Source organism: Poecilia reticulata, chromosome 9 (assembly GCF_904066995.2).
Source record: "Poecilia reticulata chromosome 9, P_reticulata-male-v2, whole genome shotgun sequence".
NCBI classification, from domain to species: domain Eukaryota; kingdom Metazoa; phylum Chordata; class Actinopteri; order Cyprinodontiformes; family Poeciliidae; genus Poecilia; species Poecilia reticulata.
Genome location: NC_088838.1, coordinates 4,600,996 through 4,623,991, shown reverse-complemented (window position 1 = coordinate 4,623,991; position 22,996 = coordinate 4,600,996). Strand labels below are relative to the sequence as shown.

Here is a 22,996-nt window from a genome sequence, read left to right as displayed (position 1 = left end):
ATGGCACATCAGTCATAGCGCCACAAACCTAAATACTGATCTTGAAAAAAATTAAAGAATTCAAGAAAACTGCGAATTCAAAAAATTCTAGTGGCTTCTTCAGGATGCCACTTACTTAAAAAAAGATTTGATCTACGTATATCACTAAGCTGCACTTAATAACTGCATTTAATCATATTTTCAAAATTTCTGATATATATCGATGCTCTAATGAAGCAATCAATGAAGAAAATAGCAAAAATAACATCTCCGATGATGCTGTCAGTTTTGTTTTGCTTATTATCAACAGCTGAAATCTATGGGGACAACGATGGATCAAAATTCTTATCATGATAAGACATTTTTCACAATAGATGATAAACAGCGCAATGAATGCCCATGCTTTGTTTCTAGAAACATTTCCATCCTGACAGACCTGTGACAGTCGTGCCACACCCACAGGTGCTTGGCAGCTTTGGGCTTGAAGTCGGACTGGCCGTTGTTGTGGATCTGAGAGGAGAAGCGCAGCAGGCGGCGGTACGAGTTGGCCGGCGTCTGGTCAGAGTTGGAGGCCAGGCAGTTCTCCTCGTACGCACACTGCAGCATGAACATGGGCCGGTCCTCCATGTAGGTGGTCTGCTCCACCACCTGAGGGTTCAGCACCAGGTCGGGAGCCGCTAAAGGTGGGAAGGAAAAAAAATGAAGAAGAAAAGACGGAGACCAAAGATATTTAGAAACACAGAGAGATGACTGCATGCTAAGTAAACAAGTGTTTTCTGTTCCAAACAACAGATTCCAAGAAAGAACCAGGGATTTCTCTCTGACAAAGGCTCTTTAACAGTTTAACACAGATTTGGTAAACTTTGTGTAAAAGGGGAAGGAAAATTTACTTTTATGACTGAAAACTAAAGTTTGCAGTCAGTTTACAGCTCTTTGCAAAACTATGCGTCCCCCTTAAACTACTATGCGGTTGAAACACAGTGTATGCTTCAAATGTTGACAGCAGGTTTTAACACAAAGAAACAGATGAAACCGACTGGACTTTGGGCTTTTCCAAGCCAAGGAAAGCTTTTGCTCCATGCTAGAGGAAACTGTAGAATAAGTCAGGTTTTTATTGGCCCAAAAGAAAACAGAAACTTCTGGGAACTACATATGATTATTACCGAACCTGGAAAGCAGACATCATCTGTAATGAAGGTTTTTCTGTTCAAAATACTGTATTTTATTGGAAACTTTTGCAATGTTTTGAGAATCTTTAAGAGTCATTCTTGCTGTTCATTTTAATTGTCTTTTAATAATTAATAGCTATCCAAATCTATTACGTATAACAACCATTGCTGACTCAATATTTTGGGTTATTCAAAGACATATGTGAATATCAATGTTCAAGTGTTGATATAGAAACTCTGCTGGATTTAGACCTGAGCTTTGACTGGGCCATTCCAACACACACATTTCTTATCACATTAGTACAAGAAAATATCACGATAAAAGTCCAGGTCCATATCACCCACTCTATTCTGTCACATAAAATACACGTTCAAATTCACAGGAGTGTGAACACTTTGCCAAATCAAAGTGAAATACAATTTATGACACATTTTTAATATTATGCTTAATGCTGAGCAGAAGTGAGGCTTTTGATTAGCCTTTCCCAGAGTCTTACTTTCAGAGCAGGAGACTCCGGCGGAGTTGCGTCCCCCTCCTCTGGGGCAGCTGAGGTGGGGTCCGTGGTGCAGACAGTGGGACAGAGACATCTCAGTTCCGGAGCAGCGAACGCCGCTCATCACCACACCGTCAGCACTGACCTCACCCGGCCAATACCACGTCTCCTGTGGACGCACAAACGTTCAGAGGCAAAATTATTTTCTAAAGTACAGAAAAAACAAAAAAAACAAAAAGAGGTTTCATGAGTAGAACTGACACAATAAACCTCTTTAATTACAGCATATTGTAAAAAAATTTTTGAAATCCTTACATATGTTCCACATTACTGTGATGGAACTAAAAATAAAAACTTTAAACTCAAATGTTTGAAGGGGCAGTATTATGTATTTTTCAGGCACACTGTGCTATCAAGTAACTATGTTACCTTCAGTCATAATAAAATGCTACAAGACATTTGACTTTGTAATTTAACGCCTTGAAATTGGCAGAGGCTCTTTAAAAAAGCTCCTGCTCTTTCTGAAACTCCGTCTTCAGGAAGTCATCACAACATGGCTCCTATATTAACCCTTTAATAATGCTTTTGCCAGCATTGCTCTGAGAAGCAGCTCCTAAAATGAGCTCAGCGGGTGTTTACTAATTGCTGCTGGCTAGTCTGAAGGAGCTCCAAGGAGGAGCTCCATCTTCAAATGCGGTACTTGGTTCCACCCAGGTGTTTTACAAAGCTGAATGGTTGCCATGGGAGATTTCTCAGACATGCATGAAAGAGTCAAGACAACACTCCAGGTATGTTTTTGAAGAGGAAATAACCTTATAACCAGGGGTGAAAGTAAGGGGGTACGGTCGGGTACTGCGTACCCCTAAAAGATTTAGCGGGGAGACGCAGTACCTGCAAGAGCGGGGAGCGACTGTCTGCTGTAGAAAAGCAATGGGTTCTCTGTGCAACTGTGAGTTCACCCACTAATCAACCGTGATTGATTAGAACGAAACATCTTCATGAACCAAGAGAGGAAGTCTTGCAGCCTCCTGTCAAAGGGTTGGTTTAGATGGCGCTCTTTGCAACAGATGAACTTTGAAGGATTATTTTTTTTTTGCCTCCCTTACTTCTTTCTTCCCAACCAACTTGAACTCTCGTTGAGCCTCGTTTGCCTAATTCAGGTTGTTTTAAAACTTCTTTAGTTATTGCTCTGACGCTGTGTTTCATGTCAAATTTATATTATAGGAAGTTATGGCTTGTTAGTCAGAAATGTCAAGAAACACTGATCAAGTCAAAAGGGTAAAATAGAAATAAACAAAGCTTCAGTTACTTCTTTACTTTGATGGTAAGCAAAACCAATTAGCATAACTCTTTTAAATCCATCCATTTTCTTACACCCTTGTCCCTTTGTGGGGTGGGGAAGGTTGCTGGTGCCCATCTCCAGCTAACGTTCCGGGCGAGAGGCGGGGTCACCCTGGACAGGTCGCCAGTCTGTCGCAGGGCAACAAGGAGACAGATGGGACAAACAACCATGCACACACACACACTCACACCTAGGGACAATTTGGAGAGGCCAATTAACCTGACAGTCATGTTTTTGAACTGTGGGAGGAAACCGGAGTACCCGGAGAAAACCCACGCATGCACAGGGAGAACATGCAAACTCCATGCAGAAAGACTGGGGCTGGGAATCGAACCCAGAACCTTCTTGCTGCAAGGCAACAGCTCTACCAACTGCACCACTGTGTAGCCCACATTACAATCAAAGTATATAAAACTTTTTAGAACCAGTACCTCCAAATGAACCACCCAATTCAGGGGATGCTGCAGGTAACCAAAGAAAACCCAAAATCACAGGTAAACAACCTGGTTGTCCATTACAAAATGAAGCAATACATTCCAGGTGAGTAATGTCGTTTTCTCTTCATGGCAGGAAAGAATGTCCAGAAGACCACGACGTGGCTTCCAAACAGAAAGTCCCAAGGCCCCAGGTAAGGACCTCACTTTGAGGAATCTATTTAGTCTTTTCTTCTATCGTGTTTGTATTCATGTTGTCAAGATAAGTAGTAACCTTTCTCCTCCTTTTCCACCGAAGAAACAATATAATCCCCAGGTAAGTGAATCAATTTCAGGGAATTAAACAAAGAAAACAACTAACTGGTGAATAAAACTTGACCTTTGACCCTCCACAGGTCATGCAAAAGAAGTGAATGTGAAAAATCATCCGTAGAATTGTTTGTAGAACCTCCTCATCCTCTTACATGCCGAGCCCTTAGAAAGTGCATGTTAACAAAAATCTTTGTCCATCCATCCATTTTCCTCCGCTCTTTCTGGGTCATGGGGCAGCAGCTTCAGAAGGGAGGCCCAGACTTCCCTCTCCCCAGCCACTTCTTCCAGCTCCTCGGTTCCCAGACCAGCCGAGAGAAATAGTCCCTCCAGCATGTCCTGGGTCTTCCTTGGGGCCTCCTCCCGGTGGGACATGCCCGGAACACCTCACCAGGGAGGCGTCCAGGAGGCATCCTTACCAGACGCCCGAGCCACCTCAACTGGGTCCTCTCAACTTGGAGAAGCAGCGGCTCTACTCTGAGTCCCTCCTAGATGTTGGAGCTTCTCACCCTACCTCTAAGGGAGAGCCCAGACACCCTGCAGAGGAAACCCATTTTGGCCGCTTCTATCCGTGATCTTGTTCGTTTGATCATAACCCAAAGCTCATGACCATAGATGAGGTGGGAACGTAGATCGACTGGTAAATCGAGAGCTGTCTCTGTTTGACTCGGCTCTCTCTTCACCACTACAGACCGGTACAGCGCCTGCTTCACAGCAGGCACTACCTCAATCCCCTTGTCGATCTGCTCCCTTTTTCCTTAATTTGTGAAGAAGATCTCCAGATACTTAAACTCCTCCACTTGAGGCAGGAACCCCTCTCCCAATCTCCCCCAGAGAGGAGACATTCCACGTCCCAAGAGCCAGGTTCTGCAACTGAAGATCAGGTTGATGGGAACCCCTCCCTCGAGCACCATCCAGATTCAGAAGAGGACAGGACAGTTTAGGACAGGAGTTTTGAACACACAGTCAGTAGAATGCCTGCAACTGCCCCAAAACCCAGGCCTAAACTCAACCCGCTCATAAAGGACTCTCCGCAATCAGACAAAAAAGTCCACATGCTCCAGGGTGGACGCTGCTGCTGCCTCACTTCTCCGTTCAGATTTTGGATTAGAGCCTCCACTATTTGATCTTCATCAGACTCATCTAAATTGTAAGATCTTTTAAGTGTCTTTATCAGTCCTGCCATTTCACCTAGTAATTCCTCTGTATTCAAATATTCTAACCTCCTTCTTTGAATCCTAATATAAAATTCTTCAAGTTCCTCAATGAACTCCGGATCCTCCATCTTACAAGTTTTACAACAAGTTTCCAGTCTTTCTTCAGTGTTCGAATGAAATATCTTGGGAAAGTTCAAGTACTTAGAGACTGTTTTTTTATGATGTCATAACAAAAGAGAATGATATTATGACATCACAGAGAGAGTGATGTCATAATTGACATATATTTGCATTTGCATATATTTAGGCATTTTATAAAATATGTTTATATGGTTTTCTTTTGTAGATATGTTGAGAATGGAAATCTAACTTTACATAATTAAAGCGGTAGAAGCCATTTGTTTGTTAAATACTTAATGAAACCGTGTTTGATGTGTGTTGTAAATGATGTATACTCACAAACAACGAGGTAATTAGTCCAAGTTTGTCAGGTATGGGCATCAGGTATGGACAGCCAGATGCCCATACCTGAAGCACTCGAACCTGCCAAACAAAGGCTCCAAGCCTTGGCCAGCCGCCTAAAGAGATACACGAGAGAGAATGAAGCCAGGAGGATTAACCGGCTCTTCGCCACCCAACCAGCTAAAGTGTACTCTCAATGGCAGGGTAACAACAACAGAGCAGACCCACCCAGGCTGGAGACTGAACAATACTGGAAAGGCATATGGGAAAGGGAGGCGTCCCACAACAGCAATGCACAGTGGCTAACCTCTCTACGAGAGCAACCTCCCTGAACAAGCCCCGGTAACCATCAGAGTCTCGGGTATGAAAAACTGGACAGCACCAGGACCTGACATGATCCATGCCTACTGGCTTAAGAAACTCACTGCCCTCCATGAGCGACTGGCAGCTCAACTGAACCCGCTGCTACAAAATGGGACTCACCCTGAATGGTTAACTGAAGGGCGCACAATCCTGATACAGAAGGAACCCTCGAAGGGTTCAGTCCCATCCAACTATCGGCCAATAACCTGTCTCTCTACAACATGGAAGCTCATGTCAGGCATCATAGCGGCTAAGATAAGCAGGCACATGGATAAATACATGAGCAAGGCACAGAAGGGCATAGGCATAAATAGCAGAGGAGCCAAACACCAACTCCTTGTAGACCACACAGTTGCCCGAGACTGCAAAACCCGACACACCAACCTGTGTACCGCTTGGATTGATTACAAGAAAGCCTATGACTCAATGCCACACACTTGGATCATTGAATGCTTAGAGATGTACAACATCAATAGGACTCTAAGAGCCTTCATTGCAAACTCGATGGGGCTGTGGAAAACCACCCTTGAAGCCAACTGCAAACCACTTGCACAAGTGTCCATCAAATGTGGCATATACCAAGGAGATACTCTGTCCCCACTGCTGTTCTGCATAGGCCTGAACCCTCTCAGCCAAATCATCAACAAGACTGGCTACGGATACCGACTCAAGAATGGGGCCACGATCAGTCACCTCCTCTACATGGATGACATCAAGCTGTACGCCAAGAGCGAGCGAGACATCGACTCACTGATCCACACCACCAGGATCTACAGCACTGACATTGGGATGTCATTCGGGCTAGAGAAGTGTGGTCGGATGGTTACAATGAGAGGGAAGGTCATCCACACAGAAGGGGTCTCACTCCCAGAAGGAACAATAGCAGACATAGAGCACAGCTACAAGTACCTGGGAATACCACAAGCAAATGGCAACCTCGATGAGGTCACAAGGAAAGGAGCCACAGCCAAATACCTCCAACGAATAAGGCAAGTCCAGAGAAGCCAGCTCAATGGCAAGAACAAGATCCGTGCAATAAACAGCTATGCCTTACCAGTAATCAGATACCCTGCCGGAATAATTAGCTGGCCAATGGAAGAGATGAAGGCCACGGATGTTAAGACTAGGAAGCTACTAACCATGCATGGAGGATTCCACCCCAAATCCAGCACCCTGAGACTGTACACGAGCCGTAAGGAAGGAGGCAGAGGACTAGTGAGTGTGAGAGCCACTGTCCAGGATGAAACATCCAAGATCCATAAATACATCAAGGACAAAGCCTCAACGGACGATGTGCTCAGCGAATGTCTCAGGCAATGGGGAACAGAAGACAAGGTGCTGGAAGTACCATCATGGGAGGACAAGCCCCTACATGGGATGTACCACCGACAAATAACTGAAGTGGCTGATATCAGGAAATCCTACCAATGGCTGGAGAAAGCTGGACTCAAGGACAGCACAGAGGCTCTCATCCTGGCAGCCCAGGAACAGGCCCTAAACACCAGAGCAATACAGGCTCAGATCTACCACACCAGACAAGACCCAAGGTGTAGGTTGTGCAAGGAGGCCCCTGAGACAGTCCAGCACATAATAGCAGGGTGCAAGATGCTGGCAGGGAAAGCATACATGGAACGACATAACCAAGTGGCGGGCATAGTGTACAGGAACATCTGTGCAGAATATGGACTGGAAGCCCCGAGATCAAAGTGGGGAACACCCCCAAAAGTGGTGGAGAATGACCGAGCTAAGATCCTGTGGGACTTCCAGATCCAGACAGACAAGATGGTAATGGCGAACCAACCGGACATTGTGGTGGTGAATAAAGAACAGAGGAAAGCCGTTGTGGTGGATGTAGCAATACCAAGTGACTACAACATCAGGAAAAAGGAGCATGAGAAATTGGAGAAATACCAGGGCCTCAGGGAGGAACTGGAAAAGACCTGGAAGGTGAAGACCACAGTGGTGCCTGTGGTCATCGGGGCCCTCGGGGCAGTCACCCCCAAACTGGAGCAGTGGCCCAAACAGATCCCAGGAACAACATCAGACATCTCAGTCCAGAAATGTGCAGTTCTAGGCACAGCCAAGATACTGCGCAGAACCCTCAAGCTCCCAGGCCTCTGGTAGAGGACCCGAGCTCAGAGGATGAAACAGACCACCCGCGGAGGGTGAGAAGGGAATTTTTTTTTTAATATATATATATATATATATATATATATATATATATATATATATATATATATATATATATATATATATATATAAATGTGAAAAACATATTTTGTATGTTTTTCACATTTAAGTGTTTCAGAACATCAAAATAATTTAGCTATTAGTCAAAAACCACACATGTGAGCACAAAATGCAGTTTTATATAAAAAAATTCCCTTCTCACCCTCCGCGGGTGGTCTGTTTCATCCTCTGAGCTCGGGTCCTCTACCAGAGGCCTGGGAGCTTGAGGGTTCTGCGCAGTATCTTGGCTGTGCCTAGAACTGCACATTTCTGGACTGAGATGTCTGATGTTGTTCCTGGGATCTGTTTGAGCCACTGCTCCAGTTTGGGGGTGACTGCCCCGAGGGCCCCGATGACCACAGGCACCACTGTGGTCTTCACCTTCCAGGTCTTTTCCAGTTCCTCCCTGAGGCCCTGGTACTTCTCCAATTTCTCATGCTCCTTTTTCCTGATGTATATATATATATATATATATATATATATATATATATATATATATATATATATATATATATATATATATATATATAGTCATAGTACCCCCAAGAATTTAAAACTACTTTCACCCCTGCTTATAACATGTTATAAAGCTCAAAATCACATTAAAACTTATTTTGCCACTTTAAAAACAAACAGGAATTTCAGTGACTTTCAGTACAGAATTCTTTTTGGAATTTTATAAGCTGAACTTTGAACAATTCTTCTTCACTGAGATTTTTTTTTATCTGACTGCTGAAAAGTCACACTTGTAAATTTTCAGTCACTTGAAAAAGGTAATTAAAGCAGTGATGACTCACCTCAGCTCCAAACACAGTCACGTTTGTGTTCCAACATGTACAAATTCTTGTACTAGGAAATCTCAGTAGGATTTCCTATTAGGTCAAATACATTTCCGTATGAAAGTTTTCACACTCAAAAAATGATGTTCCTAGTTACAGACTTATAATAACAGAAGCGCTGTAAGTACATCTGTCCTGTTTCTGCTGACAGACCTTGTAAAGCTTGTCTGGAGGTGTCCTGTGATCAGGCAGCTCTACATTCCACAGCTCTGCAGACACTTTTAAACGCTGTTGGAGCTAACCGCTACGTTTCCGACTGTAAACGATATTATGAGCCACTCACTTTATGCCAGAAGCCTGAATTTGGTTTTAGTGCTTACTCCTGTCAGCCTTGCCAAAAACAAACAGGTCACTGACACCGAAATTTAACTGTCAACATGATGATTTAATTAAGACGGAGGATGTTACAGTGGTGTGAAAAAGAGTTCGCCCCTCTACCCAATTTCCTATTATTTTGTATGTTTTTCACATTTAAGTGTTTCAGAACATCAAAATAATTTAGCTATTAGTCAAAAACCACACATGGTTTTTGACAAACAAAATGCAGTTTTTAAGTAAAAAGGTTTATTGTGAATGGAGAGATTTTTAAAGCCTCAACAATAATATTTCTTTTGCATGACGATTTTTGAGTTTTCATGGTTAAAGACTTAACCCTTGTGTTTAGAAAAGGGCTCCAACCGACTCCACACACATAAAACTTGTATCATTTGCCACAGTCCTGCTGATAAACCTGCACTTAACCATGACAGACATGAGTGTGTGTGCATGGTTGTGTGTCTTGTGTGTCTCTGTGTTGCCCTGTGACAGACTGGCGACCTGTCCAGGGTCACCCCCGCCTCTCGCCCGAAACGTTAGCTGGAGATAGGCACCAGCAACCCTCCCGACCGCACAAAGGGACAAGGGTGCAAGAAAATGGATGGATGGATGGATGGAAATAGTCCTGCCACGAGAAAGTTTAAGGCTTTAAATACGTAGTTAACGTATTTAAAGCCAAATTACCTTTGAATGCCTTAATTATAGAATGTTGACCACACACCCTCATGAAACACGATGTTAGATCCATGCGAGTTGACTTGACGTTTCCTCTTTCTAAGAACACATGCAAACTTGTTCTGCTAAAGACACAAGTACCTGGAAGGCACTGCTGGCGAAGCCCAGGCCCAGCTGTCTGCACACCACCATGGCCTCCATGGTTCCCCAGCCCTCACTGCACACTGTGCCCCACACCAAAGAGCCGTTCCTCTCCATCAGCACCTCCACACGGCCTTCAAAGGGGTTACGGCCTCCTCTCAGACGCAGCTGTGGGTTAAAAATTAGAAAGGAAAAACACACAGCTTAGTGCAACATCACTGAAAAGTATTAAGAACTTCAACATTCCCCCAATACCAGTCAGAAAAGCCATCAGAGAATCATTCTGTGATAAGAAAAAAAAACCCAAATTCTTTAGCTTAGTGGTTTAGAATATGTCTCATGCTGTTCGGCAAGCAGACCCTCATCAAAAACAGCTGTTGAAGACAAACTAGTAAATCTCTAACTGGATCTGGTTTCCTTGTTAGAGGTTCAGATTTGTACCGAAATGGAGGAGAGACTGACCCTCTGCTCGAAGCCCATAGCTGGGACGTTACATCGGACGGCTGCATCTTCTTCATGGCTGCAGCCCAAGGCCTCCTTGTTGAAGGGACACTCGGTTACGGACTTCTCAAATCCGGAGCACTTCACTTCATTCATGTGCACCGGCCCCATCCCTGAAGGGCGCACAGGTACGCAGGAGGTGATCAGTTTTTCAAACTTATTCGTTTGTGATTCAGATAGTGAAGACTTCATTAATGAATTAGTTTTATGTACTCAAAGATATAACTCAACATGGTTCCCCTAAGCTCTATTGGATATTCAGGCAACACTGATTGCTGCAGGCTTGTGAAAATTCATTCTCATGTTCAGACTAGAGATTGAGCAGCTTGTTGATTTCAGAATGAGAGTTTCCAACGCAGACAAATGGGCATTTTATGTGAAAAAAATTTTCACTTTATTGTTAGATGGTTCTATATCCTTTCTGATCAAATATTAATATTTTGCTTCCCAAAGAATGTTGTTTGAATTGTAGCCCTCTGACTCATAAATGAATATAAAGCCTTAAGTTAAACTGAGATAATCTAAGATAAAATAGGCTAAGTTAAACTATGCTAAACTAAACTAAGCTAGGTCAAGATATGAGGAAGTTAAGTTAGAGTTATATGGAATAATTTCAGCTAACACATGGCAGATTACCTTTCTTTTAAGCTAAACTAAGCATTTATTCATCTAAGTTATGTTCCCCAACATGAATTAAGTTTACTGAAAACAATACAAACCAACATTAAAACACAACAAATGTCAAATATTACAAGTATTTTCTCAAAATAAAAAACAAATAATCATTTTTTCAGTTAATTTCAATTCTAGTTAAATTTCAAAGCATGTAAAGGATAAAAAAATAATGTCTGTCAGTCAAACCTCCCTCACAGCAGAGCAGAACAGGACAGTGGTTGAGTTTTAGACATTTGCAGAGGTAGATCAGATCAGCTTCACATGTAAGTATCAGCCGATCACAGGTCTCTCAAAATTAAGGAAACTGGCCATTAAACCAGTCGGCCAATAAATCGCTGCATCCCTATTAATTTTCACAGCTATGCAGACTAGAAAACTGCTACGGAATTTAATCCACATTAGATCTGAGACGTCATGACCCTAAGAAAATCTGCACACGGTTGACAAAAAAAAAGGACAGAATCAGTTTGTGAAATTTTACCAAGACGTGGTTTTACTCGACAGGGAAAGTGACGGCATGTCGGAAATTATAGACAGAGAGTTGTTCCAGCAGTAAAAACGGTCATTCTCAGCTATCTATTATGGGTTAGCTTCAGGTCTGCTTTCTAATTAGCATGGCTGTTTGGCTGCTTTGCCCTCCTCTGTACATGTTGGCCACATGTTTCTGTAGACCATAATCACTGGTGAAACTGAATCTGCATCAAACAGCAGTGGGGATAAAAGAGCCATCCGGCAAAACATTTAGAAATAAATCAATGAAAGTAAAACAGACACTCTAGAGACGGCATGGACGATGCGTACCTTGTCCAAGTTGTCCTCCAGACAGCGCTTCCTTTGCTGAGCCAAAGCCCAGCTCCCGACACACCACAGTGGCCGACAGCAGGTTCCAGTGGTCATCACATATGGTGCCCCACTCTCCATTCTTCATGACCTCCACCCTGCCCTCCCCCACGATGGCTCCACCGCGGAGGCGAACCAACGGCTGCTGAAAACGACAAACACACAGCGTCCAGAGGAGCCTCTGTTAAAGCAGCAACAACTTTTTAAAGTTCAAACCACATATTTTGACTAATCTAATGAGTAGCGCTGTAATGAGGATCTCGATTATTAAAATTTCTCGAAGTTTTGATAACTTATGTTTTACTATTTAGCTCACTGATGATTATTTGTGCTGCGCAACAATCTCACTGTTGATGGAGCTGTTGATGAATGCTAAGTGCCGTTGTTTTCTTATTTAGGAAAGAACTGAAATTATTATTTTTCACAAGCATCTTCTCCTTCATATACGGAGTCCACCTGGTGACATGGGAGAAAAAAAAACGTGGTCATGACTTAATAACACTTGCACACCACTTGCTATAATTAATTAATTCCACAAAGCAAACAAGTCTTTTCGTGCAAGATTTTTTACTTTCACTCCGACAGTAACCAACCGTTGAAGCTGCAGGCGTGAAACACTGGACTGAAAGTTAGTTAACGATGGAAGCGGTTTGGGGAGAGGGAAACCACAAAGTCCAGCTTTCGTTTGAAGAGATCTTCAGCTATTATTTTGAGTCAAGTTGTTATAGAAACCATAATTGTCTGGTTGCTGCATAGCTGTTTGTTTAGGATGCTTTTAAAAAACGTTATATATTGCGACGTTGTAGAGTCCAGGCTGTGTTTTTATTGACATTGTGCATTTTCTAGTAAAAATAATCCACCATTGTATATTATTAAGTTTGTGTACATGTGGGTTTCCTCCTCATTACTGCACAGCTGAAGTTTTACGGCATTGAACCACAATTAAAAAGTAATAAAGATGTAATAAGGCCACTGTCAGTCTTGTTTAGCTTGTAAAGCTGTTAATTTCCAGATGTACAGCAGGAACACTTGTTAAGATTCAGACTTTAACCCTTGTGTGTGCGAGGACTGAGGTAAACGTAGATGACTTTGGCAAATGATACAGGTTTTATGTGTGTGGGGTCGGTTGGAACCCATTTCTAGACACAAGGGTTAGGTCACATTTGTTAAATTAGATGTGGAGACATTTAAAAACTCCCAGTGACAGGAGAGGAAGTTTTAGAGGAGGCAAAGTTACATTTTCTACATAACAATTACAGCCTGTTACAAATAAAAGGTCTGCAAAGGTCATGGCAGTCACAGAGATTGATCTTAAATCAAATTAACCCACATCAGAACCAAGGATGGGACTTAAACAGGCTCAATAACCTAACAAAGAAGGTTGGTTCTGTTCTGGGTCTGATCTGGTTCTGCTCTGTTTCTGTTCGGGAAACGACTGTGGAACCTCTGGAGACGATTGAGCAAAAAATGACTTTTACATAAACTCAAGAAAATTATGGACAACCCTTAGCTTCCTCTTGTTTTACAAATAAGGAAATACTATTTACATTGGTAATTTTTCTTTTAGAAAATAAAATAACTCGATTAATATCATAAATCCGACATGGTAGGAAAAATTGGAGATGTATATTTTTAAGCCATATTGCCCGGCCCAGCAGACTGTAAATAAACTGAAGCTTTAATGCAGCCAGTAGCCTGTCTGTCATGGTAACTAACCATCCCAACAATTACTAGAATAAACAATAATATTGCTGTTTTGAGAACATTTTCAAGTAATCTACTGACTACAAAAGTAAAGTATAATGGTGTATACTTTAATAAACACCATCATAGCATAAAAATGGAAGTTTGCTTTCTCAAACACCATAATACTTTAATTTTGAAAAGAGCACCTCACACCAGAACTGGAAAGTAAAACACAACAACGGAAAATATTAAATGAAATGGAAATAAAAAACAGACAAGAACAAAGACATAAGAAAATAGCCTATTATATCTCTGTAAATAAAATTGATTGCTTATTGGACAGGCTTAGCAGCCAGTATGTTACAATGGTAAGCTAACCGTTAGCAGCAGAAGCTTCCTTGTTGCCCATCTGCAGGGTAGACAGAATGAAAAATGCATTAAAAAAAAAAAAAACTTCTTTGGTAAACGTAGCACAACAAACCCGGTTGGGGCCAAAGCTTCGTGTCAGTGAGGACCGCTGCGCTGCGGACATCCGGAGGTTCAGAGCCGCTCCCAGCTCACCACCCAGCTGTGCAACGTGACATGAAGCATGAACGCTCATAGCTCGCACAGCTCCACTGAGGTCACTCAGACAGAAATTCATGTCGGCGCCGCTCGTGGAAAAAGTATTAAGACGTACAATGTTCACGATAGATGGGGGAATATCCTTCCCTCTTCTCAGTGGAGAGGTCAGAGGTCAGAGCTGCTGAGTGATAAAAAGAAAACCTCACTCAGATATAAACGCTGAATCAGGAAGATATCTTAGATAAACAGAGGTTTTTATACCGACACAGACCTTCCCTCCTCCCCTTCCTCTCCTTTGGTTTCAGGTTTTCCACCAGATGTTAAACCAGCAGGACGGCAGTCATTTTCTCCCACTAATAAACATCCACATGACCACACTGGTGGTGGGTGATGCAAAGCCAGCCTGGCTCACATGTGGTGTTCTCCGAGGTTGATTCAGGACCTGCATGGAGGCCTTCGCCATGCCCTCTCTGTCTACCGTTCCGTCACGTTTTCAGTTCGGATCGACAGAAAACGTGACTGCTCTACCGGGCTGAATCACCAGGGTTTCATGCTGAGGATTTTTTGAAGGTAAATACATGAGGAAAAGGCAAAATCACTGTCCAACATTAACTTAGAATAAAGGTATTGACAAAAATATCAGCTTTTTTTCTTTTTTTTAAGAGATATTACTACCGACTCTGAACCATAACCAGGCAGTTCCAGGTGTTTGATCATGAGCGGTGTGATGAAACGTCTATGTCACAAAACAATACACACGGAGGCTAATGAGACCATATGAGGTTAGCAGGAATCATAGAGCACAGGTCTCACAAATAAAGTTGTCAGTTATCATAAAAGTTAATTGGTGTAGAACAATCCAGTCCAGGTTTGACTGGTCTACATACTGAGGTTCCTCTGCGTGCCTAATCTAATGTCAAAGAATCTTACAAGGACATTTGTGGAGACAGATGCTTTGCTGTGGCTCTGGAATAAACCTGCACCCTAATATTAAATCAGCGCAAACTCTGGAGCTTTTAAATCGCTTCTGAAGACACTTTTATGATCTGGCTACACGTCACAAATTATTTTTTTTGTGTTGTAACTTTGTCGGTCTAACTGTTTGATGTTTGATTTTTTTTATTCCTGTACTGACAGCCTGTGCTGTCGGAAATGTGTTGTATATACAAATTTGACCTTGACCTTGACATTTTTGTTTTTTAAAAATAGAAGAAAGATGTCAAAAGTGTCTAATTTTGCTTAAATGATCCAGTCCAGTCCGGTCAGTCCAAGTAATTTACATTTTCATCTAGAAGGGATCAAATGTGATCCAGACTACTTAAGGAATCGCTGAGAGTTCAGAGGAAGTTCTGATGCTAAAGAAGCAGATGCTAACGTTAGCATTGTTAACAACTAATATTTTTTCACAACGCACATCTCTGTCTCTGTCATCATTTCTTTTTTCTACCGACAGAGCTGCCATAAATATGGACGAGGCGCCTTCTGTGCTTTTGTTACTGCATGATGCAGATTAGCATGCTAACGTCTGTTTTAGCCAACACTGTCAACCAAAGCAGAACTAAGTCTTTACTTGCTACACAACTAATCTCAAAATTAGGGCTGTAGCGATTCCTTGAGGTAATTCGAATACCAAAATTATTAAAATTCCCCAAGGCAAATTATCTGCCGCGAAGCTTTGTTAAATTATGTTTTGTTCTTTAGCGCACCATGTTCCAGGTGGGTGATTATTTGTGTTGCGTAACCCTCTTACTTCTGCCTATGAGTTGTTGACGAACGCTAAGTGCTAGCGGCACAACGTCCAATTTTCAACTTCAGTCTGGGGGGATTTATTTGGTTTAATGTTATCATCAAACTCGCTTGGTGATAAATATTGTTATGCTCTTATTTTGAAGGTTCAGATTTCCATATATTTTGTAGAGAATGGAAATGACTTACTTCATATTTTAAACATCCTACAGTAGGTTGACCCTTTAAAGACACTTTTAAGAAAAATTGCATTACATTTTGAATATAAACTAAATATTATATAAAATTAAGAACATTATGGACAATTCTTTCCATCCTCTTGTGTCTTTACTATAAATTGTCTTCTTAATCATGCTATCTGTAATACTGTACCACTAATTTATTTTAATCTTTGGAAGAGCTAAGAAATTTCATAAGCAACTATGGCTTAAGTTTAAGTAGCAAATTACTTTACCCACTTTACTGTAACACCCCCAAAGAGCTGAAGACTTTATTACGCTGAGGCGTAGCCGTGGTTACCTCTTGTCTGAAGGCCTTCCTATACCCTGTCATGGGCGCCGGGGCGAAGGCTCTGCCAGGCACGCAGCTCACCACCACAGGCATCCCTCCAGCGCACGTCTCATTGGACTTGATAGCTAGTATCTGACCCAGCTTGCAGTTGGACAGGTGGGCCTCGGTGCCAGTGCAGTTGACAGAGAAGTCCCAGTATGTTGGCTTCCTTCTGCGAGCGAACATCCTGGACAGACAGAGGAGCAAAACAAATTCAAGCTCAATTTTGAGAACATAAATCAAAAGATCATATGATATGGAAAAGCAAGTGCTTTGGTCAGATGAATCCAGAGTACCATATAACAAGAGATTTTCCCCATGTTATAAGTGAATTAATTTGCCTATGAAAGTAAACATACAAACACATTTTATTTGTTTAGCACATTTCAGCAGCAAAGAATTTCAAAGTGCTTTACATCATAAAAAGCACCAAAACACAAAGTCATGCAACATAGAATCAACAATCAAAACATTACATTAAGTCAAGTGCCATCGTTAAATTCATAATTGATTATATTTCAAACACAACTCTAAACAGTAGTCATTTAATATCAATATTAAGGAACTATTGACCTAAAACAAGCTCCTATTTCTTGCTGAAAAGTTATTTATGAGTTAGTTTTGTCTTATTTAAAGTGTACTAAGATCTTTGCACAGGAAACTAGACCAAAAATACTTGGTCTAGTTTTTTTGGTAAATGGTAATGGTAAATGGTAAAAAATGGTAAAATTTTCTTGTTTTCGCTGTGTATTAAATTATCAAGTCACTTGTAATATAATTGGGGCAAGTTTCAGGATTATTAGCATATCACATAACAACATGATTCCACTGTTGTGGTAATCTCCTACTCTGTGATTATGAATAATCCTCTGTTATGTATTTAATGATCTTCTCCTGTCTTCCTGTCTCATCTCTAATGATAACAATAAATTCTACCCATAAAACATGCTTTACATTTACAGAAATCTTAAAGTACTACAATCAATAAAACCGTCTCTGTGATGCAGACGCAAAAAGCTGAGCAGGTCAGGACAGGCACTGATGGTTTTTCATTTGGGAGCTGGCAAGGAGCAGCTAGCTGCCGACTGGAAGCTCTCCAGAGCTGGTGTTCAAAGTAGCCGGCTTCGCTGTCTGTTCACAAGCTGCTCGTTCTGTTCTGTCCATATGGAGCCCAGCTCTCCTTCCTTTCATTTCCCTCACTTGCTTCATCATGTTTAGGGCCACTGAGTGGCTCTGAACATGTCCCAGCAGTCACTGGGTTAGTCAGAGGGACACATCTTGATTCATCCTGAGGCTGTGCAGCTCTGCATTTCCAATTATAGATGAATGGAACAACATTTTTGAGATATTGAGATGTGACTCTGTGGCTCTAGAATACTTTGGTAAATATAAGAAAATCACTGGTGGCTGCAAAATAACTTGAATTTGTGAACTCCACCACCACGCCGAGCAGTTGGTGTGACGTTGCTGGATGTTAGAGACAAAAACTATTTTTCTCATCTGACTACAAGTAAAGGTGGGCAGATCGATCCACTCTATCGGGATATTAATACCAACACGGTATCAGTAATGAATCTATGCTGGTGTAGTGAAATCAATATTTAGTTCTAGATTCCCTCTTAAAATTTTACTTCATTTTTGTGTTATAGTTTCTCAACTTTATTTCAAAGAATAATTTGTTTAAATTTGTTTTCAAATCATAGTTTTTTTTTGTTTACTTAGAAAAAGTGCACACAAATCATATTATTCGTGTATTTATAAACTTTGTCCAAATTCTGTCCTACCACAAAACCGCCTAAACGTCAGAAGTTTGATGATATGTCGATACTTAAATAAAAAGTATCGGCATTAGTATCTGTATCCGTGATGAGGGTTCTGTATTTACTTGGTATCAGATCAGTATGCAGTATCGCACTCCTCTGACTAAAAGTTTGCTCCATTTCGCTGAGAATTGCTGATCTGATCTGATCTGATCAGCAATTGGTTTTGATAAACTTTTTAAATGTTTTAAGACTCATTAGATGCCACACACAAGAACCCCCATTTAACTTATCTACTTCAAATAACATATTTTTCATCTTTATTAATTGATTGTAAAGCAAGTATGTTTAAATAAATTGAGAGAACATTCTCCAGTTTCCAAAACCTTAAAAATTTGCTGTATGGATGCAACACAGCTAAGACTTGTGAAAGTCAGGATTACGAAACTGCTGCCGTTCCTGGCTCTGTTCTCATAATGGCAGACTGTGGAAGTACACTGTATGTTTCACAAGGCTGATGCACGAGCAGCCTGACACGTAGACGGAAAGTTGGGGAGCATCTGTTCTCCGCTGCGGTTACCTAAAGCAGGAGACTTCCAGCGTGAGCAGACAGAAAATGTACGGTTATCTAGAATCCTGGAGGTTTTAATGGAGGGCCGTGTTTAATTTGTGGCTAGTAGGACAGAGAGCTTCCTTACGTTAGCAGGATTTATGATCCATCAGTGGTTTCTCAGGCATTACATGAGCTGAGTGCGATGCACTGATGCCAGACAGCCAGGAGTCAGGTACGGGTTACAGTGTCTGATGTCACACACACCTGTGCTACTCTGGATACATATTTAAAAATCACACCAGCATGGCTTACACATTGGCAAAAAACAAAAAGTAGTGTTTGAACCTCTGGTGGTCTCTGCTCTAGCACTAGCACCAGGCTCCTCCTAAATTGGCCCAGAAAATAGAAAATATACCAAAAGTTCTTATTGCCGGTGATCAGTGGAATACAACACACAGAGGACGAAGACGAACTGCTTCCCCCGTGTCTGATGTTAATAATCACCCAACGTTTGAGAACCTAATCAATCTAAGTAATTTTTTTCAATGATTTTAATGAGATCTTGTGTGTTTTACGTATTGATGACTGTTTCATAATTGTGTGAGATTTCAAAATCAGACAGAGAGGCAAAGAAGCTGTGATATACTTCAGAACTTTAGTTTGACTCAACATGTGAAACAGGCAACATGCAGTCAGGGACACACTCTGAGCTTGATTACCAATAAGGGTGTAAATCATTTTTCTGTTATCTTTGAAAGTACAACTTCTGTTGACTAAAACGTTTTCTTAAGAACAGCACTGTAGAAACTTTCAGTCTAATCCACTCTTGCCTCTATCCTGATGAGTTAATAGATTGTTTTCAATCTAAAATTCCACTCAACCTCTCTTTGTCAGGATCCGTGTTTCCCCAGTTATGTTTTTTGTTTGTCAGTCTTGTTTGTCTTCCATCCTGGTTGGAACCGGCACTACGCCTGGTGTCCACCAGAGGGCACCACCTCTCCACCCCTGAGAAGCCGCCTGGGTCAACCCGTACACACACCTGCAGCTTGTTGAGGAGGCGTGTGACGGTGGATATAAGCAGCGGCTCCACTTCATCTCACCGCCTGAGTGTTTGCTCGCATTGGTAACACTACGTTCCAGAACTAGGCCCCCTGAGTATTGTCTGAATCTAACCTCTGTTGTTTCCTCGTCAGATTCTCCCGCCGCCTCCTCGTTGCTCTGGTTCGTTCCATCACTGCTGGCTTCTGAGTGAGTGTGCCTTTCCCTCCGTGGATCATCCCCCTCTGTGTCCTCCCTCGACGCTACCGGTATTACCGGCCTAGACGCCACCCTCGTGAGATCCTCCCGTCTGTGTCCTCCCTCGACGAAGCCGGTGTTACCGGCTGTCGCCAACCCCGAGTGTGTGTGCGTACTACTCCCTGTTGTCGATCCGTCTCCGGTGGATTCCCTTCGGGACGCCACGGGTCAGGAGACCCGCGCCCGAACCCTCCCGGAGAACAACCTCCGACAGACCTAGCTCCAGGCTGTCACCTCAGGTGAAGTCACCTGACCGTTCCAGGATTACTCGCCGTTCCCGGAGAACAACCTCCGACAGACCTAGCTCCAGGCTGTCGCCTCAGGTGAAGTCACCTGACCGTTCCAGGATTACTTACCGTTCTCACTCCACTACATCTACTTCATCCTCCTTCCAAGTAAGCCCTCCTCAGTCGTTATCATTCAACTCATCACCGTTCTCTGTCTAACCCTGTGCTCCCCTGTTGACAGTCAGACGACCCGGTCCGCAGTTCCAGAACTCACCTCCTTCCCTTTCAATAAATGCATTGTAATCTTTACTGCCTGTCTGGTTGTGTTCTCGCATGTGGGTTCGTAACTTACCTCCCATCATGACAGAACACTCAGGCCAAATCACGACCTCCGCGGACGCTATCAGACGGGCTTTATCTGATCAACAAGCACTAATTCAGTCCCACGACGCAGCTCTGAGAGAGCTGGGAAACCACCAAGCCGAAACTAACCGACGATTAACTGAACTTTCTACCTTCCTACAGAATTCAACTCAACAGGTTTCAGATCACCACTCCACGTCCTCGTCGGTCCCTCCAGCAACTCCGGATCCACCTCCCCACTCCAGGTTTTCAGATATCCGCCCAGCTACTCCCGAAAGATTTTCTGGTGATGTAAACAAGGTTCGGGGATTCATTCTACAATGTACAATTGTGTTTAACCATTCGCCACAAAGTTTTCCTCACGACAGCTCCAAGATTTCATTTCTTTTGTCCCTGTTTTCTGGCCGAGCCTTAGAGTGGGCTGAAGCCCGATTTTCCGAGGCAGCTAACTATGGATGTACCTACCCTGAGTTTCTGGCAGAATTTAAGCAGGTTTTCTGCCAGGAAACCGAACGAACGGCCGCCTCTAGAGAACTACATGGCTTCAAACAAGGTAGGAGAAGCGTCTCAGACTTCGCCATAGATTTTCGAATTAGAGCGGCCGCTTCAGGCTGGAATGCCACCGCACTCAAAAGTGCCTTCTTCCACGGTTTAAATGAGCACATAAAGGACGAGCTAGCCACGCTAGATGAACCTCAGTCATTGACCGATTTCATTAACCTAGCCATAAGGTTAGATAATCGTATCCGTGCCAGGGTACGGGAACGAGGCCGACAGGTTTCACCCCCCGAGTCTCCAGAGCCGGAAGCCGCTCAAACCCCCAGCAGTTGCTACCTCCTTCTCCTTCCGCTCATGAGCCAGAATCCATGCAACTGGGAAACACCCGACTTACACCCGAGGAGCGCCAGAGAAGGATACGCTCTAAGCTATGCATTTACTGCGGGGAACCAAATCACATGATAGCTAACTGTCCTCTCCGTTTAAACTCACAGGTCCGGCAGTAAGTGCGGGGAAGCTGCCGGAACCAACCCTGACCAGACCCCGCCTAATCATACCAGTCACTCTCTTCTCTCACCAGGACTCGCTGCCCGCATCGGCCCTCATCGACTCTGGGTGCGAACAGAACTTGATCAGTTCTGATTTAGTGCGTCAGTTCTCCATCGAGATGGAACAATTACCAGCCCCTCTACGAGTCTCATCTTTGGACGGAAAGAACTTACCCCAAGTCACCCACAGAACCAAACCTCTCCGTCTTCTCATATCCGGTAACCACACCGAAGAAATAATGTTCTTTGTTTTCCCCACATCCAGCTCACCCATTGTCTTGGGTTTCAACTGGCTATATACTCACAACCCCCACATCGACTGGGTGGAGGGAAGAATTGTCTCCTGGTCCACCAAGTGCCACTCCACGTGCCTCCGTTCCGCCGTTCCAGTTAAGGGCCCGAGCCCTACCCCGGCGGAGGGGGATTCCCCAGATGTTTCCGGGGTTCCCAGTGAGTACCAAGATTTGAAAATGGTTTTCAGTAAGGACAAGGCTCTTTCCTTGCCACCCCACAGGCCCTACGACTGCGCCATCGACCTCCTGCCCGGGGCCCCTCTACCGAACAGTAGGCTCTATAACATCTCCAGAGCAGAGCGACAGACCATGGAGGACTACATCAACCAGTCCCTGGCCGCAGGCATCATACGCGCCTCGTCCTCCCCGCTGGGAGCGGGCTTCTTCTTTGTGGGGAAAAAGGACGGATCCCTAAGACCATGTATTGATTACAGAGGGCTAAACCAGATCACCATTAAAATAAGTATCCGCTACCGCTTCTCTCCTCAGCCTTCGAGCCAGTTCAGGGAGCTACCATCTTCTCTAAGCTTGACCTCAGGAACGCTTATCATCTGCTCAGGATTAGAGAAGGGGACGAGTGGAAGACCGCATTTAAGACACCTATGGGCCACTACGAGTACCTCGTTATGCCCTTTGGGTTATCCAACGCGCCATCTTTCTTCCAAGCCCTTGTTAATGATGTTCTCAGGGACTTCATTAACGTATTCGTGTTCGTCTACCTAGACGATATTTTGATCTATTCTAAGTCCCTCGTGGAGCACCAGAAGCACGTCCGCCTAGTACTACAAAGACTACTCGAGAATAAACTTTATGTCAAAGCAGAGAAATGTGAGTTCCATCTTCCATCAGTCACCTTCCTGGGTTATGTCCTCGAGAGCGGTCAGGTGAGGGCAGCAGAGGACAAAGTAAAAGCAGTTCTGGACTGGCCTCAGCCGGAGACTCGTAAACAGCTCCAACGCTTCCTTGGGTTCGCTAACTTCTATAGACGA

General features: G+C 43.2%; 1 protein-coding gene across 3 annotated transcripts in view; it reads right to left on the bottom strand.

Moving 5' to 3' along the window:
- loxl2b (lysyl oxidase-like 2b) overlaps positions 1 to 22,996 on the bottom strand; it is a 47,924-nt gene that overhangs the window by 5,708 nt on the left and 19,220 nt on the right. For 2 of the 3 annotated variants that reach the window (XM_008417306.3, XM_081611278.1), the window contains 6 exons: positions 16,440 to 16,656; positions 11,886 to 12,069; positions 10,371 to 10,522; positions 9,909 to 10,076; positions 1,646 to 1,811; positions 416 to 656 (listed from right to left, as the gene is read on the bottom strand). In XM_008417306.3, the coding sequence (XP_008415528.1) occupies positions 416 to 656; positions 1,646 to 1,811; positions 9,909 to 10,076; positions 10,371 to 10,522; positions 11,886 to 12,069; positions 16,440 to 16,656 (1,128 nt within the window). The remainder of the gene's footprint in view (positions 1 to 415; positions 657 to 1,645; positions 1,812 to 9,908; positions 10,077 to 10,370; positions 10,523 to 11,885; positions 12,070 to 16,439; positions 16,657 to 22,996) is intronic. The other variant, XM_008417307.3, reaches the window with a different exon arrangement.